The sequence below is a fragment of the Pelophylax lessonae genome, assembly GCF_965119305.1.
Source record: "Pelophylax lessonae genome assembly, chromosome: 1".
Taxonomy (NCBI): domain Eukaryota; kingdom Metazoa; phylum Chordata; class Amphibia; order Anura; family Ranidae; genus Pelophylax; species Pelophylax lessonae.
The window spans coordinates 651,089,447-651,109,500 of NC_138768.1; the positions used below are offsets into that span (position 1 = coordinate 651,089,447).

Sequence of the window (20,054 nt, forward strand, 5' to 3'; positions counted from 1 at the left end):
CGGCTCTGCGTTACTTTAACGGAAAACTGCGGTCGTGCGACGATGTACCAAAATAAAATTGTCCTTTTTTCCAACAAATATAGCTTTGTTTTGGTGGTATTTAATCTCCTGTGCTTTTTTTTTTTTTTTTTTTTTTGCGTTATAAACTTGGAGCGACATTTCAGAAAAAAAAAAAAATCAATATTTCTCTTTCTCTTAAGTCGTCTGACAGTCGCAGCCTGCTCATGTTTTTCTTCACCATTGGGTAATGCGCCCTCTTTGCAGGAGCAGGCTAGGTAGTGAAAAGGTTAACAAGCAAAGCTTTACAACAAGACACACCTCTTGGGGGCTGTCCCTCAGACATTACCCATCAGCCAGTTGGTGCTGCTCTCCAGTTTCTTGCTGCCTAGCTCAGGAGTAGGACTAGGGTACCCTGCTGAGACGCCTTGTTTCAGTTTTTTTTTTTTTTCTTTAAAGATGTTTTTATTTTATTTTCTCACTCACTATCGCTAGTTAGTCAGGGGGATCCTTCTGGAGGACTACAAGCGACAGCAGAGCTGGGCCTCACACTGGATAATCTAGATCCTTATGGTGTCCCAGCCTGCCAACGAGTGTGCACTGGTTATTGGTACGCCCAGGCCTCGCCACGACTGTGCCCCTGTGGATAGGGACCAGCCTGCGGAGCGCTTCTCTTCGCCGGGAGGTCTGAACTCGAACGCCCTGTGTTGCAGCATCCCTTCCTGGCTGACAGCACCCCCACTCAGGGTGGGAGGTGTTCCATGTCGGAGCGGAGCCCACGGTATGGTGAGTGATGCTACCCCCGTGTCCCTGGGACAGTTGCCTGTGGGGGAGTCATGTGGGCCCACTCCTTGGGGAAGGCAGAAATTGCGGTCTCTGTAGTGTCCGATATGGGCGACCCCCTACCTCCCTCCCACCCTTTGGGGGCGCTCTGCGGTGAACATTGCCTGGTGGCGGGTGTGGGGGGTTATTACTTGTTCTGGGGGGTCTCTGAGGGATTCCCGCGGTGGCCAGCTCCTGGGTTTTTTTTCCTGACTTTGGCGCCGTTTGGCCGCCATTTTGGGTGAGGGCAGCCTATCTGGCTACCCTGTGTGGGCAACAGCCATTTTCTAGGCATTGGGCGCCATCTTGACTATGGGCGGCCGCCTAGTAAGGGAAGCGGCCATTTTGCGAGTGCATTAACCAATTAAGCCCCGGAGGATTTGGCTGCTGAAAGACCAGGGGGTATTTTGCAATTCGGCACTGCGTGATTTTAACGGACAATTGCGCGGTCGTGCGACGCTGTACCTAAACGAATTTGACGTCCTTTTTTTCCCACAAACAGAGCTTTCTTTTGGTGGTATTTGATCACCTGTGGGATTTTTTGATCATGTGCTATAAACAAAAAAAGAGCGTCAATTTTGCAAAAATAACAATATTTTTCACATTTTTTTTATATGAAATTCCCCAAAAAAAATGTAAAAATCAAAATTTAACATTTTCGGCCAATTTGTTTTACATATGTTTGGTAAAAAAAATCGCAAAAAGCGTATTTTGATTGGTTTGCGCAAAAGTTATCGTGTTTACTAACAAAGGGAAAGATTTTTGTCGTTTTTTGGTGTTTTTTTTTTTTAACGCGTAATGGCGGCGATCTGCGATTCTTTTTTTGCAGTACTGCGACATTGAGGCGGACAGATTGGACCCTTGACTGACATTTTTGACACTTTTGGGGTTACCAGTGACATTTCTACAGTAATAAGTGCTATACATGCACTGTTACTGTAAAATTACACTGGCAGTGAAGGGATTAACTTTATTTGAGAGGGAGGGGCTGTGTGTGTCCCTAGGGGCGTGATTCTAACTGTGATTGGCTGTGGCTTGAGCTGTAGGAACAATGATGAACGGTCCTACATAGTAGAACCGTATGATCATTGTTTCTACATAGGGGAGATTGACAGACGGCTTGTTTACACTAGCCGCCTGCCTTTCTCCCTCTCCCCCGACGATCGCTGAGTGACCGGGGGGGTCCGTGACCGCGCGGTAGCGGGAGCGCGCCGCTGGCGGCGTGCGGTCGCTCCCCAGAGCCTCACAGGCTAGTGACGTACCGATACGTCACTCTGCCTGTGAGGGGCTGACCGCCGCAGTATATGTACTTGCGGCGGTCGGCAAGTGGTTAAATGTAATAGGCATCCATATTACTGTGGCTCAGGGCGCTACATCGGCCTCTAGTGATTGAGGTCACTTCCTTTTGGCTTCCTTCCTACTGCAGCAGCTCGTGAGTGAGTCTGGTACTTTACACTGTGACACTGTGGGGCTGTTTTCTTCTGCTTTTTCAGGCATTTCACCCTAAAAACTGTGCTGTTTGTTTTCTGCATCATTTAAAAGGGGACTCCGGCGACGATGCATATTTGCGGGGAGGACCGCAGAAATCGCCGATTTTAAAGGGCCAGTGTCCAAAAAAATAATAATTTTATTTCACAAATTGAGTCTCTGGTTAGCAAATTCCCCACAGTCCTGGTTGTTGCTTTGGGAACTCCTGAAACAACGTCCATGGCCTCCTTCTCTGCTGCAATTGCGACTTTGGCGTCAGAGGTTGATCTGCTGAAGTCTGAACGTACTGTTCAAAAACGGTGATGCCCTCCCAGTCTTCTGACTCAGAGCCTGCTTTGGTTGCCACGAACAATGCCCCCCTGAGGGGTCCCAGTCCTCGCACTCGGAAGGAGAGGAGGAGTCTTCCGCTGCGGCGCAGGAACACGCTATGGGAGTAGCACTTTTTCAGTCTGTCAGGGAGACTTTAAATATTGATGATGAGCCCACCCAGTCAGGTAAACGGGTTTCCTTCGGGTCCCGAAAAGCCCAGAAGTCGGGTCAGGTTTTCCACTGTCCCGAGGAGTTTCACAAAACCGTGACCGAACAGTGGCGTGGCATCAAGCATATGCTGGTGGTGCCTAAGCAGTTTCAACACCGCTACCCCTTTGCGGACCCGGTCAACACTCGTTGGACGGCGTCACCTACGGTGGACCACACTGTTTCCTGGTTGGATAAATCCACGTTGATGTCTGGGGAGGACTCCCCTGTGTTCAGTGACCCGGCAGATAGGCGCGTGAAAACGCTTTCCTGCCACTAGTATTTGGTGGCGGGCTCTCTGCTCAAACCTGTGTTCGCTTCTGTGATTTTTACATACGGTCACTGAATGGTTCAAGGTGCTTAGGCGCACCTTAGTGGCAGAATCAGTCCCTCCGACTGTCCTTGACCTGGTGGATCAAATGGCCCAGGCCATGACGTACCTATGTGACGCGGCCCTGGACGATGCTCCTTTGGTCACACGGTTGGGGTCGCAATCCCCCACATCATTTGGCTAAAGAGCTGGTCGGCTGACCAGGCTTCCCAAAAAGACTGTCTGATGTCACTTGTCTCCTATGAGAGATAAACTTTTTGGTGATACCTCGGATGAGTTGATCAACGGTCTTACGGGAGGGAGGTAAGAGCACCTTTTTACCCCAAACCTCTATGGGGAATTCACCCCGCACTAGGGGGGGTCCTTCCTTCAAGGCTCATCGTGGATGGTCCAGGAAACCCAGGGCTGGTCAGTCTGGTGTGGCGGCCCAGTCGTCCGCCGCCTGAAGGGAATGCCTTCACCTGTTTCAGGGGTGGGGGGACGTCTGCGTTACTTTCAGGAGCCAAATTCGGGACAGGTGGGTTCACAAACTGATTCGCTCAGGGTACGAGATCGCGTTTCGATCTCGCCCCGCAGACAGGTTCTTTCCATCTCCGAAATAAATGAAAAAGGTCCTAGTGCTTATGGGTGTATGGGTATAAAGGTGGCTGCTGCTGACTAATAAGGTGTGTGTGCCTTTAAATGTGGAAGTGTGTAAGTCAGCGCTGCTCCAAGTGCAAAAAAATTATTTCAATAATAAATATAAAAATAAATAAATACTTTATTTTACATGTGAAAACTGCTTACATAAAGTGCTCAGTGCAAACCGTGTTAAAATATGCATGAAACATAAATCAAAGTCCATTAGTGCATAAGTCCATATAAAAAAAACTTTTTTAGTTTTGGTGTGCACAATTTATAAAGTGACTGTGCAGAAGAGTGTTGCAGTGCTCTACTACATATAAAGTGCTGGTGCTCCCCTTTTGGTGTTCCTACTCACCGGAACCCTGTGTATGAACAGCCTTATACACAGATGCTATTGCAGTCCTGGTAGTCCAACGCTGCTCTTCTGTCCCACTGCAGGGGGCTGCTGGAATGCTTTTGGTTATTCTATATACTGGCCGTATTTCCCCTCAGTAATACAAGAAAATAGTGCTCGCCATAGTGAAGTACGTTTAAAGGATTTATTTAATCATGAAACATATGCATTGCATTTGCAAACAGACTATGTCTGGCGCTTTGCGGTCCGGTGGTTGCTGCTCCTGCAGCGTGCGTTCCACCGACCGGAAATTACGTCACAGGAAATGTTGTACGCTCTCCCTTGCTAGTTGCGGCGTTTCGCCCTCCCACTGGGCGTTCTCAATAGCTAGTACGACATTTCCTGTGATGTAATTTCCGGTCGGTGGAACGCACGCTGCAGGAGCAGAAAGCGCCAGACATACTCTGTAAGTGCAATGCATGTGTTTTATGATTAAATAAATCCTTTAATCGTACTTCCCTATGGCGAGCACTATTTTCTTGTTTTACTGAGGGGAACTACGGCCAGTATATTGAATAACCAAAAGCATTCCAGCAGCCCCCTGCAGTGGGACAGAAGAGCAGCGTTGGACTACCAGGACTGCAATAGCATCTGTGTATAAGGAGTAGGAACACCAAAGGGGAGCACCAGCACTTTATATGTAGTAGAGCACTGAAACACTGTTCTGCACAGTCACATAATTGTGCACACCAAAACTAAAAGTCTTTCCTTCTCCGTCTGTCTCCCGATCGTTTGAGGGATCTAAAGGGGGCTGTGCAAGATCATCTTGCCCAAGGAGTCTTTGTACCTGTCCCAGCGGGACAGGTTCTATTCCAACCTGTTCACGGTGCCCAGAAAAGAGGGCAAAGTGCGATTCTGGACCTCAAGTCTCTGAACCGCTTTGTGCGGGTGTGGAAGTCCCCGGATGGGATCCATCCAGTGGGTGGTGGCGTCTTTATTTCAGGGAGATTTTCTGGCCTCCGTCGATTTAAAGGATGCTTATCTGCACATCCCTATCCACAAAGGTCATCAGCGGTGTCTCTGCTTTGCGGTGACAGAGGACCATTTTCAATTTGGGGCATTACCCTTTGGTCTGGCCTAGGCTCCCATGGTATTTACCAAGGATTTAGCCCCGGGGCTGGCCTTGCTGCGCAAGAGGGGGATTGCGGTCCTCTGTTATCTGTACTACCTCCTGTTGAGGGTGAGCTCAGATGCCATTCTATTGAATGATCTGTCTGTGACGGTTCAGACGCTCCAGAAGTTTTCGGATGGACCATCGACTTAGTCGGCACTGACGCCGTCGGTTCGCCTCACTTATTGGGGATGGTCCTGGATTCCGCCCAAGCGAGAGTTTTTTTCTTCCGGAGGAAAAACTTCCAACCTTGCAGAGCGATATCGGGTCTCTCAGGGACAACGATCTCTCCTCTCTATGGGCATGCATGCGGTCCCTGGGTCTGATGGTTTCGGCATTCAAAGCCATCCCGTTTGCTCAGTTTCACACGAGAACTCTTCAAGCGGAGATTCTTGCCAGGTGGGACAAGGATCCTCAGTTCTTAGATAGGAGGATCTGTTTGAGCCGTCTCATGAGGACAGACCTTTCGTGGGGGCTCCTGTCACCCACCCTGTCCCAGGGCAAGTCCTTCCTGCCTCTGATGTGGACGATGATCACCACAGATACCAGCTTTTTAGGATGGGGAGGTGTACTGGACACTGTGCCCAGGAGACGTGGTCGGCGGGAGAATCTTCCCTGCCGATCAATGTCTTGGAACGCCGGGCAATCAAGCTTTGCTTGTTCCATTGGTTGACTCGGCTGCACGGTCGCCTGGTTCGTGTTCAAACAGACAGAGCCACGGCGGTGGCTTACATTAATCACCAAGGGGGCACCTAGAGTGCCCGGGCAGCCACGCAGGTGGTCGGGATCCTGTCTTGGGCCGAGGCGTATTTTCCATCGCTTTCAGCTGTTCACATTCCGGGAGTGGAAAACGGGCAGGTGGACTATCTGAGTCGTCAATCCTGGGATCAGGGAGAATGGTCCCTGCATCCGGAGGTGTTTCATCTCCTTTGTGCCCGGTGGGGGACCCCGTACGTGGATTTGTTTGCGTCTCGGCTCCAAAAAAAGGTGGGAAGGTTCGTATGCCTTTCCTCCGATTTAACTATTGTCCAGGTTACGCCGCAGGTTGGCATCGGAACTGGTGCCAGTGATTCTGGTGGCTCCAGATGGTTCTGGTACGCGGACCCCGTGCAGATGGTCGTCGAGCCTCCCTGGCTGCTTCTGCTGGGAGAAGATCTTCTGTCTCAGGGGCCGATCTTTCATCCTGCTTTACAGTCTCTGGCTTTAACGGCATGGCTGTTAATAGCCAAGTGTTGAGAAACAAGGGTCTCTCGGATGCTGCAATTCCTACCTTTCTAAAGGCTCAGAAGACTACCTCCAGGAAGATTTACCAGATTACCTGGAAGGCGAATTATGCCTGGTGTGAATAGCAAGGGTTTCATCCTCGCTCCTTTTTCGGTGGCGAGGATTTTTGGCCTTCCTGCAGGAAGGTATGGATCAGCACTTGGCGCTGGGCACGATCAAAGGTCAGTTGTCGGCCATTTTTCTCCCAGCGGCCCTTGGCAACTAATCTCTTGATTCGCACCTTTATTCAAGGGGTGCGTTATCTGGCTCCCCCGTGGAAGGCTCCTTTGCCTCCGTGGGACCTGAATTTGGTTTTTATCCATTTTACAATGGCCTCCCTTTGTGAACATCAGAGAAATAGTTCTGCCTGGGTTATCCCAGAAAGTTGTTTTTCTGGTGGCTATCACCTCTGCTCGCAGAGAGTCTGAATTAGCGAAATTGTCTTGCCGTTCACCTCATCTGGTGGTTCATGGGGATAAAGTGGTCCTGTGACCCAATCAATCTTTTCTACCTAAGGTGGTATCTGCTTTCCAATGAAGATATTGTTTTGCCTTCGCTTTGTGTGAAGCACAAGCATCCCAAGGAATTTACCTTGCATTCGTTGGATGTGGTCCAGGCGATCAGGGTTTACCTGTCTTCCACAGAGTCCTTTAGGAAGTCTGATTCCCTGTTTGTCCTTCCCGAGGGCTGCGTCCGCTGCAACCATTTCCTAATGGATCAGACAGACTATGTTCAGGCCTATTCACTAAAGGGTCAGGTACCTCCTTTCCCTGTGAGGGCACACTCTACTAGAGCCGTCAGTGCCTCTTGGGCTTTTTGCCATCATGCTCGTCTGTGCACACTTTTCACAAAATTCTATAAACTTGATGTAATGGCATCCTCTGATGCTTCCTTTGGCCGCAAAGTTTTGAGCGCGGCGGTTGTTTGAAGAGATGTGGTGGTCTATCTCTTCTTGGGGTGACTGTGTTCTGGGGTTGGCTCCTGTTGAGCTTCTTTTGCCCTGTTGGCTCAGTTTTTTCTCTGGCCTTGTCGACACGTTGCCTTTTCTTTCGTTGCGTCTTCCCACCCCTCACACCTGCATTGCTTTGGGACATCCCAATGGTGAAGAAATACTGAACAGGCTGCGACTGTCAGAGGACTTAAGAGAAAATAGAATTTTTGTAAAATTTGTAACTCCTCTGACAGTTGCAGCTCCCACCCCTCTATTTTTGTGGGGTTGATTGTCTTCCTGTACTGCTTGCTATGAAACTGGAGAGCAGCACCAAGTGGCTGATGGGTAATGTCTGAGGGACAGCCCCCAAGAGGTGTGTCTTGTTGTAAAGCTTTGCTTGTTTACCTTTTCACTACCTAGCCTGCTCCTGCAGAGGGTGCATTTTCCAATGGTGAAGGAATACTGAACGGGCTGCGACTGTCAGATGAATTTTCTCTTGAGTCCTCTGACAGTCGCTGCCCATTCATACAGTCTTCACGATTGGTATTGGCCTTCTCTGCAGGAGCAAGCTAGGCAGTAATTTTGTTTCTACAACAAACATTAACATATAGACACACCCACAGGGGGCTGTCCCTCTGGCCTATATCCTCCAGCCAGTACCACTCTGTCCGCCGCAATGTCGCAGTCCCGCAAAAAAAGAAATAGCAGATCGAAACCACTAGTTAAAAAAAAAAAAAAAAAAGCAATAAAAATGACAAATCTTTCCGGTAGTTAGTAAACACAATAACTTTTGCGCAAACCAATCAAAATACACTTATTGCAATTTTTTTTTTTTTTTTTACCAAAAATATGTAGCAGAAAACAAATAGGCCTAAAATGTTAAATTTTGATTTTTACATTTTTTTTTTTTTTGAGAATTTCATATAAAAAAAATGAAAAATATAATTTTTTTCAAAATTGTCGTTCTTTTTTTGTTTATAGTGCAAAAAAAAAAAATTGCACAGGTGATCAAATACCACCAAAAGAAAGCAGTTTGTGGGGAAAAAAAAGGACGTCCATTTCAATTTGGTACATCGTCGCACGACCGCGCAATTGTCCGTTAAAGTCACGCAGTGCCGAATCGCAAAATAGGGCCTGGTCTTTGAGCAGCCATCCATCCTTAAGTGGTTAAAAATCAAAATTTTTCATCCTTTTGGGCCAATTTGTATTCTGCTACATATTTATGGTAAAAAAAAAAATCGCAATAAGTGTGTTTTGATTGGTTTGCGTAAAAGTTATTGTGTCTACAAACTAGGGGAAAGTTTTTTGTCATTTTTATTTTCTAGTAATGGCGGCAATCTGCGATTTTTAGCGAGACTGTGACATTGCGGCGGACAGGTTGGACCCCTGACTGACACTTTTGGGGGGACCAGTGATATTACTGCAGTAATCAGTGCTAACAAAATATCCACTGTTACTGTAATAATGACATTGGCAGGGAAGGGGTTAACGTAGGGGTTAGGCAAAGGGTTAAGTGTGAGCCTAGGTGAGTGTTTTCTAACTGTATGGGGGATGGGCTTGTGAAATGACCACAGGGACCTGTGATCCAATATAGAAGTATCACAGGTGCTCTGTGATCATTTCAGAGAGAACGGTCAGCTGTGCTTACAACAGCTGACCGTCGTCCTCTCTCAGCCGGGAATGATGGTGGGTGCCCAGCATCAATCGCAGCCACCGGCCCCGTGCATCAGCATCCCCACTGCCTAGTTCGATCTAGCTCGCCCCCCCAGCACCACACGTGCGAGGGCTACGTCGGTTCGCGCAGAAGCAGCAGCCTGCCGCAGTAAATGTGCGGCGGGTGGTTTTAATGTGGTTAATACATGTCACTGAAATCCAAAGAGGTAAATGTGTGAGTATCATAACAAAGTTAGATTACAAACTACTGATTGTTCAAGATTGTTCCGGTTAATAGGATTGGGCTAGAAATCCAAATCTAAAAATATAATGTAAAAATTATTATACAGTTGATTTCTATATTTTGACTAACTTTAATTTTGCCAAAGTGTCTGTCCTAAAATATGTACTACTGTTTTCATAGAAAAATTCCTTTTGATGTTGCAATCTGTGAAGAGGGCATTTACCATTGATCCTAACCATCCTTGGCTCCACCGGTGTTTGGTCCGTTTTTTTTGTGCAGGTAAGTCTTGTGACCCTATTTATAGTAAACTAGTGCAAACGAAGGTAGAATTTTTGCAAAGAATATCAAGATTTTTTTTTTATCATTCATTGCACATTTCTCTATTCAGGGAGAATCAGGTTTTCAGATATTCTACCTACAGTGCTTTGTACTGTAGGTAGAATATCAGTGCTTTGTATTGGCCAGCTTTTACAGGTCTTACTCTAAATTCTTTTTTGTGTCTCCTTATAGGCATGATAGATATTCAACCCCTTTCAGATCAGCCCCTTTCATATCACATTGTTGCATTTTTTTTTTTTGTGGCAGCATAGGGCAGCCCATTAGTTTGAGCTTCTTTTGGCTCGACAAATGCACCAAAAGAAGCTCAAGGACCTTTTCTGATGCTGAGCTTCGCCCACTTTTTTTGACCGAACATTCTGCAGTATGACAAAACACGTTTGGGGTGCTGTTAACAATTGACGCCACAACCTCAACACTTGCTTTTCCTGCGTTTTTACCAGAATGCATAGATGCAAATGGAAAATTGGCTGTTACCAACGTATGACACATGGCTGCACAGAATCACTTCCAGCTGATCACAACTATTTCTTAAACTGTGACACCCTATCTCCCTCCTGCTGGTACCACAGCTCCACCACCCATAATGTTCACTCTTTTTTACTGTGTCCTCAGTTTTCCCTCTTGCTCCTGGATTTTCTTTAGTCTCACCACCCTGCAGCGAAACTGGGGGGACGGGGGTTAGTAGCTGGAAAATGTGATGTTTATTGACCCCTTCCTCTCCTGAAGGAACATAGTGATTTGGTACAGATCACTCTGGTGTTTATTCTGAAGCATAGTATATTGTTTACTATGTCTTCAGGTTGCGAATGAAAAGGAAGCCTCTTTACAGAGTGCTTGCTGTTCATTCAGTGCAGCTGCAGAGAAGCAAATGTGATACATCAGGGGTCTATTTATTCCTGATAGTACACCAAAGTCCCCTTTTAACCAGCAGCATTATAAAAAATAATTTGTAAAAAAAAATAAAAATTGTAAAGAAAATTAAAACAAATATAAAGGGCTCATTCACATGTTTACCGGGCGCTCGGGTTCGGCACATCGCGGATCGGGTGGACAGATTGGATGGGGCTGGGGAAGACCCAGCTGTCATGGTAAACGTGGGTACCAATGACATAGGCAGAGGAAGATGGAGAGTCCTAAACGATTTCAGGGACTTAGGCGCTAAGTTGAGGAGTAGGACCTCCAAGGTAGTATTTTCACAAATACTACCTGTACCTCAAGCCACACCAGAGAGGCAGCGGGAGATTAGGGAAGTTAACAAGTAGCTGAGGAGCTGGTGTAGTAAGGAGGGTTTTGGGTTCCTGGTGAACTGGGCCGACTTCTCAGTCAGCCACTGGCTCTATGGTAGGGACGGATTGCACCTAAATGGGGAGGGTGCAGCCGTACTGGGTGAGAGGATGGCCAAAAAGTTAAAGGGGCTTTTAAACTAGGTGATGGGGGGGAGGGTACAGATGTAGATTTAGCCAATGGAAAGCAAAATTCAGAGGGCACAAATGGGGACAATAGTGGTAGGGTGTTCGGAGCTCCTAAACCCAGGGTGGGTATGGGGAAAAAATCACAAGAGCAGCCTAAAAACATCAAATGAGGATATATGTAAACGGCCAAAATTACGAGGTTTGTATACCAATGCCAGAAGCCTGGCCAACAAGATGGGAGAGCTGGAGCTGCTGATGTTTAAGGAGGACTTGGATTTTGTGGGAATAACTGAGACTTGGTTCGACAGCTCTCATGACTGGATGGCGACCATTCAGGGGTATTCCCTTTATCGCAGAGATAGAGAAGATAAAAAAGGGGGAGGGGTGTGTCTGTATATTAAGAACAGTGTACAGGTAAATATGAGGGATGATATTAATAATGGAGCTATGGATGAGGCAGAATCCCTATGGTAGAACTTCAAATGGAAGGCACTGTGGGGAAGGTAATATTGGGCGTATGCTATAGGCCCCCCCAACCTGAGGGAGGAGGGGGAGGCGGACCTCCTTTTACAGATAGGATTGGCAGCAAGGGTGGGAAATGTCATTATAATGGGGGACTTTAATTATCCAGATATAGACTGGGCAGAAGGAACCGTGCATTCAGCCAAGGCTTGGCAGTTCCTAAATGTTTTGCAGGACAATTTCATGGGTCAGATGGTGAATGCACCGACAAGAAACAATGCGGTACTTGACCTACTGATTACCAACAATACAGACCTGCTCACGGATATAGAAATACGGGGCAACTTGGGAAACAGTGACCATAGGTCAATTAGTTTCAGTATTAATTACAGTAATAGGAAACACAAGGGTAATATAAGGACACTGAATTTCAAAAGAGCCAATTTCCCAAAACTGCGCTCTCTGCTAGAAAATATCAAATTGTATAGAACCCTGCGAACAAAGAACACGGAGGAAAAATGGGAGTTCCTGCTTAGGGACTTATTTTGAGACCCTCCCTGGGGGTCCCAGAGACCGCATGGAGCACCGTGGGGGCTGCAATTTTTGCTGTGGTTCATGATTTGTGTGTTCCTATTAGTTTTGTATGGGCAGCCATTTTATGTTTTTCCCCATTGAGAATGTATTGTGGCCATTTTCTTGAGGTCCGTGGGCTGGACAGATATGCATCAGGCTTTTTTTCATGATAGAGGCAGAGCTTCTTCCGCTTCCTGTGCAGCTCAGTGTTACTTTCGTTTTCTACACTGATCAGATTGGACGTTTTTCTCTGGGCTCTGGTAAAGTTTTCTGGGGGCTCCCTGTAGGTTTTTTTTTTCTTCCCCCTGCTCTGCTATTATATATAATATACTAATCGGGGTTGGGGGTCCGCAGTATTAGAGGTGGGACCACGTGTTTTTGCTGTCTTAAAGGGACATACACAAAAAATTATTCATTTGCAAATGGAGTCCCTGGATAAAATTTTGCCTGCAGACCTCCTGGAAAGGGCTGCCGGACCCTCCGGTTCATAGTTGCAGCCCGAAATAGCATTTTTTTATTTTTTTTTTTGCAAAGCCTGATGTCAAAAGTGGAATTTCTCTGTTCTGGTGTTGCCAGCTGCAAACGTCCTCCGCCCTCACCTCCATCGGCAGGGTGCTCGGACTCTGAGATAGATATGGCCACCGCAGACACAGACCTCTTTGAGGGGTCAGTGTGTTCGCATTCTGACGGTGAAGAGGACCTGTCCTCATCTGTCGCCGCGCGGGAACGCGCATTGATGGAAGCCCTGATCGTTTCCGTGCGGGAAACTTTAAAAAAATAAAACCCACAGCACCGGGTACGCAGGTGCCTTTTGGTTCCCGCAAATCCCAGAAGTCGAGCAAGGTGTTCCTTTATCCCGAATTTTTTCACACTATTGTGGATGAACAATGGCGGCACATGTTGGTGGTGCCTAAGCGTTTTGCACACCGTTACCCCTTTGCGGAGGCAGTGTCCACTAGGTGGACTGTACCACCAAAAGTGGATTTTCCGGTGGCCAGGTTGAATAAAGTGACTGTGGTACCGGTGGAAGTGTCTCCAATTTTTGCGGATCCCGTGGATAGACGGCTAGAATCCTTGTCCCACCATTTACATGTGGTAGGGTAGCAGGTCACATGTTATAGTCTACCTTTGTGAACATTCTGGTAGCGCAGGCTGATACTGAATGGGTGAAGTTACTTAAAAGCAACTTGGAAGCTGAACGGCTCCCCCCTGCGGTTCTGGAACTGATGGACCAGTTGGCTCAAGCCCTGGTGTTCATGTGTGATAAGTCCCTGGATGTAGCCCTGTTAGTGGCCAGGGCGTCTGCAGTGGGGATTGCTATTAGGCACATGGTGTGGCTAATGAGCTGGTCTGCTGACCAGGCTTCCAAAAAGGCCTTGACTGATCTTCCTTTCACAGGCGTGAGGCTGTTTGGATCCTTTCTGGATGAGTTGATCAAAGGCCTTGCTATGGAGTAAGAGTACTCTTCTTCCTCAATCCTCTAAGGGCAAGGCACCGTGTGTTAGACAAGGGTCTTCTTTTGCTGCTCATAGGCGGCCAGTTCGTACATCCGGTCGCAAGTGACTGTACTGCAGTTCATGTTTTCTGGAGGTTCCGAGAAGACCTGCTCAGGTAAATTGGAGATGGACCAGGCGGATCTGCAGATGAATCTTCGTCTGCGTGATGGGGTGCCCTCACCTGTTTCTGTGGACAAGCTGCACAAGTTACAGTGCACTATCCGGTTGCTGTTGGCAGTCTGTCTTTTCTGCGAAATTGCAGAGGCTCAGGGCAACATGGTTTGGCATGAGCCACTGGGCAACTCATCTGCAAGATTGTCCTGTCCGGATTCAATCGGCCTTTGCCACGGCTGTGGCCTATTGTGATTACCAAGGGGGTACCAAGTGTGTCTTGGCCGCCCGGGAGTGGTTCCTTCACCCGGAGGCTTTTTCATCTTCTGTTTATCTGGTGGGGGATCGGCTACAGCTAATCACATGTTACAGGGTGCTTTGATTGGGGCTATTGGACACTTGAAGCTACTCCCAGGGGCTGGGACCGGGCGTCAGGCCGACTGTGAGGGCGGGGGCATTTGGACTGCCCAAAACGTCCCCCTGGGGTGCCTAAGCGGATTGCTAGACGCTACCCCTTTGAGGAGTCCCGTATAAAAAAAAGTGGACTGTGCCACCTACGATGGACCCCCTGGTCTCCAGACTGAATATAGCTACCATGATCCCAGTGGAGGATTCCCCGTCCTTTAAGGATCCGGCGGATAGAAAGGCGAAGTCTGTGGCCTGCAATATGTACTCCCTGGCGGGGTCTGCACTAAGACTGGTGTTTACTTTTGCCCTTGTGTCACGAACCTTGACTGGATGGGCTAAGTTACTACGCTGTGACCTGGAGGGGGTACAACTCCCCTCTGCCTTTGCGGTCTGACGGACCAGTTGGTGCAGGGGCTGCAATTTGTTTGCGATGCCTCGCTGGATGCGGCTCCAATATTGGCCTGACTGTCGGTTTCAGCAGTGGTCCTCCGGCATATACGTTGGCTAAAATGTTGGTCTGTGGATCAGACCTCTAAGAAGGCCTTGGCTGATCTACCTTTTCAAGGTAATCGCCTGTTTGGGGCTACCCTTGATGACATTATTGAAGGTCTTACAGGGGGTAAGAGTACCTTTCTCCCACAGGCTATCAAGGGTAAGGACCCTCATCGTAGATGGGGTCCCTCCTTTTCGGCACATTAAATGTTTTTTCGTCCCTCTGGGACAAGTGATCAGGGATCAAAGTCCTTCAAGGCCTCTTTGGGTGGCTCCAAGAGACCCTGGTCTGGCAAACAGAAATTGGGTTTTTCCAGATTTGCGGATAAGACCCCATTTGGACTGAAGGTGCTCCCTCAACCGTATCTGGGGTTGGGGGACATCTTGCCTGTTCCCGGACCTGTGGGTTCACGAAGTGATACGTTCCGGTTGTAAGATCGAGTTTCGATCTGTCCCTCTGGTAAGGCTTTTCACTTCCAATGTGCGACTGTCCCCATATCGCTTACAGGCTCTCTTTGGGGAAGTACAGAACCTGTTACAACAAGGAGTAATAATTCCTGTTCCATATTCGGAATGCTTTCAAGGCTTTTACTCAAACCTGTTTACGGTCCCCAGAAAGGAGGGCAAGATGCGTCCAATTCTGGACCTAAAGGCACTGAATTGCTTCATGCGAGTTCAAAAATTCAAGATGGAATCCGTTCGCGCGGTGGTGGCTTCCCTACACCAGGGGGATGTCTTCCCATCCATAGACATCAAAGATGCCTACCCTCACATCCCGATATGTGCAGGACATCAATGGTTTCTCTGTTTTGCCGTGGGAGAGGATCAGTTTGTGGCGTTGCCCTTTGGTGACAAACTTGGAGATCACCATGAAAACTCTGGAGGAGTTCGGATGGATTCTGAGCCTTTAGAAGTTGTCCCTGGTTCCTTCCATAGGACTGGACTATCTGGGCCTAACTTTGGATTCGTCCTCAGTCAGGGTGTTTCTTCCTCCGGACAAACTTCAAAAGCGATTCAGCTATTGCTGTCCAGCAAATCGTCGTCCCTTCAGACTTGTGGGACTGATGGTGTCGTTCTTCGAGGAGGCTCCTTTTGCTCAATTCCACACGAGGATCCTCCAGAAGGAAATCCTCAAATGGAACAAAGATCCAAATTCCCTTGACAACCAGATCCAGCTGAGCCAGGTGACCAGGGGGTTCCTGATATGGTGGCTTCGGTCCTCGACATTCAAACAAGGAAAATCCTTCCTTCCCCTATATTAGACAGTTGTCACAACGGATGCCAGTCTGTCCGGTTGGGAAGGTGTTCTCGGCAAGCTTTCTGCTCAAGGGGTCTGGTCCCTGGAAGAATCCAGGTTACCGATCAATGTTCTCGAGCTTAGAGCTATTAGGCTTTGCCTAGTTCGATGGACGGAGTACCTTCAGGGCTGTCCAGTGCGCATTCAATCGGACAATGCCACGGCCGTGGCTTATGTCAATCACCAAGGGGGCACCAGAAGTGTCCTTGCAGCTTTGGAGGTGGCAGGCATCCTTCCATGGCCAGATATGCTTTGATCCAGCTCTCCACTGTTCATATTCCAGGAATGGAAAATTGGCAGGTGGATTACCCCTCAAGTTGCTGCCAAAAACTTCTTCGCAGGATCGAGGCGGAAGGGATTCCGGTCATCCTTGTGGCTCCAGACTGGCCTCGCCGAGCTTGGTACGCCATCCTGGTCAAGCTAGTCGCAGATATTCCTTGGAGACTTGCTCTCAGGGAGGATCTAATGTCTCAAGGGCCGATCTTCCATCCTGCTTTACAGTCACTGGCTTTGACGGCTTGACTGTTCGAAGCCAAGTGCTGAAGGACAGGGGATGGTCCTCTTCAGCGATTCCCACTTTGCTTAAAGTGAGAAAAGTGACTTCTAGAAAGATCGATCATCGTACGTGGAAGTCGTATATTGCGTGGTGTGAGTCCCTTGGGGTTCCCCCTTGCTCTTACTCGGTGGCTCAGATCTTGGCTTTCCTTCATCGGGTAGTTGATGAAAAATTGCCCTTGAGTACTATGAAGGGTCAGGTTTCGGCCTTGGTAATTTTCTTCCAAAGGCCATTAGCCACCCATTTCCTGATGCGTAACTTTATCCAGGGGGTGCGACCTCTGTTGCCACCTTGGGACCTTAATTTGTTTCTGTCGGTTCTCCAGAAACCTCCCTTTGAAAATATTTGGGAGATTCCCCTGCTTACCTTATCCCAGAAGGTGGCCTTCTTGGTGGCTATTACTTTTCCGTGCAGGGTGTCGGAACTGGCGGCGTTGTCCTGTTGTCTGTCGTTCTCCCTATCAGGGATAAAGTGATACTTCTGGATCTGTTCTTCCAAGGGTGGTTTCAAGTTTCCACTTAAATGAGGACATTGTGTTGCTCTCCTTGTGTCCTAAGCCTCAACATCCCAAGGAATTTGCACTACGTACTTTGGATGTGGTTCGGGCAATCAGGGTGTACTTGGCGACCACTGAATCTTTTCGGAAGTCTGATTCGCTCTTTGTACTTGCGGCTGGACCAAGGAAAGGGCTACCTGCGTCTGCTGTGACTATTTCCAGATGGTTCCGACATACGGTTGTGCAGGCTTATTCAATTAAGGGTCAGGTTCCACCTTTCCCTGTTAGGTGTATTCTACTCAGGTGCTTAGTGCTTCCTGGGCCTTTAGCCATCAGGCATCTGTGGTTCAGGTTTGTGAGACCGCTACCTGGTTGTCTGTTCATACCTTTACAAAGTTTTACAAAGTGGATGTGCTGGCATCTGAAGATGCCTCCTTTGGCCGCAAAGTTTAAAGGTGTTTTCAGTCTCCCTTGAGGATGTTAAATGTTTTTGTCAGGTCGGTCTCATCTTGTTCTGATGAGCTCTATGTTGGCTGGTTGGCTGTGGTTCAGCCTTGGGGAATTATTTTCTGCGGTTCCCACCCCTCATGTTAGTTGGCACTGCTTTGGGACGTCCCTACTGTTATGAAGAACAGAGACTGCATCTGTCAATGAACGATAGAGAAAAATGGATTTTTGTCTTACCGTAAAATCCTTTTCTCTGAAGTTCATTGACGGATACAGTACCTGCCCCTCTATTTTGAGTTGGGTTGGTATTGTTTTCTGACACTGCTTTGATACAAAACTGACATCCTATAGCAGGGAGAGAGGGTAAACCCCTGGGACTGCCCATAGGCGTAGCCAGAACTTTTTTCTGCCTTGTGTCCTACTCCTGTAGGGGGCAGTATAACCCTACTGTTATGAAGAACAGAGACAGCATCCGTCTATGAACTTCAGAGAAAAGGATTTTACAGTAAGACAAAAATCCAATTATAATACCCAACTTCTTTGGTAAAATATCAAAGATGTTACACCAAGTAAATATCAAACCTGTCACACTTTAAAATTGCATACATCCGTGAAATGGTGACAAACTATAGTACATTAAATTATCCATAGGCGACACTTTAAAAGCCTTTACAGATTACCAGTTTAGAGTTGCGCAAGAGGTCTAGTGCTCGATTTATTGCCGTCATTCTGATATCTGTGGCGATACCTCACTAGTGTGGTGCAGTTTCCACTCACATATGCATGCAGGTAACCGTTTGTAAACAAACAAACTGGAAGTGACAAAAGCCTCATCGGTTTCTAACATCACACCGAGCGAGGTCTTCACTTTTACTTTATAGGGAATTGCCTGCTGAAAAGTATGGTACCAGGATCATGGCTGCAGCCATGATTCTGATATAACCACCTCGATACGAGGATGGAGATGGTTATATATCTATCTCTCTATCTATGTATGTATATATATGTGTGTGTGTGTGTGTGTATATATAATATATATATATATATATATATATATATATATATGTGTGTATATATAAATAAAATATTTTATTATATCTTTTCATTTTTCATGTGACAACACTGAAGAAATGACACTTTGCCACAATGTAAAGTAATGAGTGTACAGCTTGTAGAACAGTGTAAATTTGCTGCCCCCTAAAATAACTCAACATACAGCCATTAAGGTTTAAACCGCTGGCAACAAAATTGAGTACACCCCTAAGTGTAAATGTCCAAATGGGGCCCAATTAGCCATTTTCTCTCGGGTGTTGTGACTAGTTAGTGTTACAAGGTCTCAGGTGTGAATGGGGAGCAGGTGTGTTAAATTTGGTGTTATCGCTCTCACTTTAATACTGGTCACTGGAAGTTCAACATGGCACCTCATGGCAAAACTCTCTTAGGATCTGAAAAAAAAGAATTGTTGCTCTACATAAAGATGGCCTAGGCTATAAGAAGACTGCCAAGACCCTGAAACTGAGCTGCAGCACGGTGGCCAAGACCATACAGCGGTTTAACAGGACAGGTTCCACTCAGAACAGGTCTCGTCATTTTCGACCAAAGACATTAAGTGCACATGCTCAGCGTCATATCCAGAGGTTGTCTTGGGGAAATAGATGTATGAGTGCTTCCAGCATTGCAGCAGAGGTTCAAGGGGTGGGGGATAGGCCTGTCAGTGCTCAGACCATATGCCGCACATTGCATCAAATTGGTCTGCATGACTGTCATCCCAGAAGGAAGCCTCTTCTAAAAATGATGCACAAGAAAGCCCGCAAACAATTTGCTGAAGACAAGCAGAAGTAGTAGTACATAAATTACTGGAACCATGTCCTGTGGTCTGATGAGACCAAGATAAACTTATTTGGTTCAGATGGTGTCAAGCGTGTGTGGCGGCTGTGTCATGGTCTGGGGCTGCATAAGTGCTGCCGGCACTGGGGAGCTTCAGTTCATTGAGGGTATCATGAATGCCAACATGTACTTTGACATACGGAAGCAGAGCTGATCCCCTCCCTTCCGAGACTGGGCTGCAGGGCAGTATTCCAACATAATGACCCCAAACACCTCCAAGATGACCACTGCCTTGCTAAAGAAGCTGAGGGTAAAGGTGATGGACTAACCAAGCACGTCTCCAGACCTAAACCCTATTGAGCATCTGTGGGGCATCCTCAAACAGAAGGTGGAGGAGCGCAAAGGTCTCTAACATCCACCAGCTCTGTGATGTCGTCATGGAGGAATGGAAGAGGATTCCAGTGGCAACCTGTGAAGCTCTGGTGAACTCCATGCCCAAGAGGGTTAAGGCAGTGCTGGAAAATCATGGTGGCCACACAAAATATTGACACTTTGGGCCCGGTTTGGACATTTCCACTTAGGGGTGTACTCACTTTTGTTGCCAGCGGTTTAGACAATGGATGTGTGTTGAGTTAGTTTGAGGGGACTGAAAATTTACATGGTTATACCAGCTGTACACTCACTGCTTTACATTGTAGCAAAGTGTCATTTCTTCAGTGTTGTCACTGGAAGAAAAGATGATAATCACTGAAAAGATATAATAA

At 47.4% G+C, this 20,054-nt stretch overlaps 1 protein-coding gene across 1 annotated transcript in view; it reads left to right on the top strand.

Moving 5' to 3' along the window:
* Positions 1-20,054, top strand: part of NAA15 (N-alpha-acetyltransferase 15, NatA auxiliary subunit) — a 137,692-nt gene that overhangs the window by 94,874 nt on the left and 22,764 nt on the right. Inside the window, exon 17 of the mRNA XM_082259847.1 lies at positions 9,555-9,653. Coding sequence (XP_082115973.1) covers positions 9,555-9,653 — 99 coding nt within the window. The remainder of the gene's footprint in view (positions 1-9,554; positions 9,654-20,054) is intronic.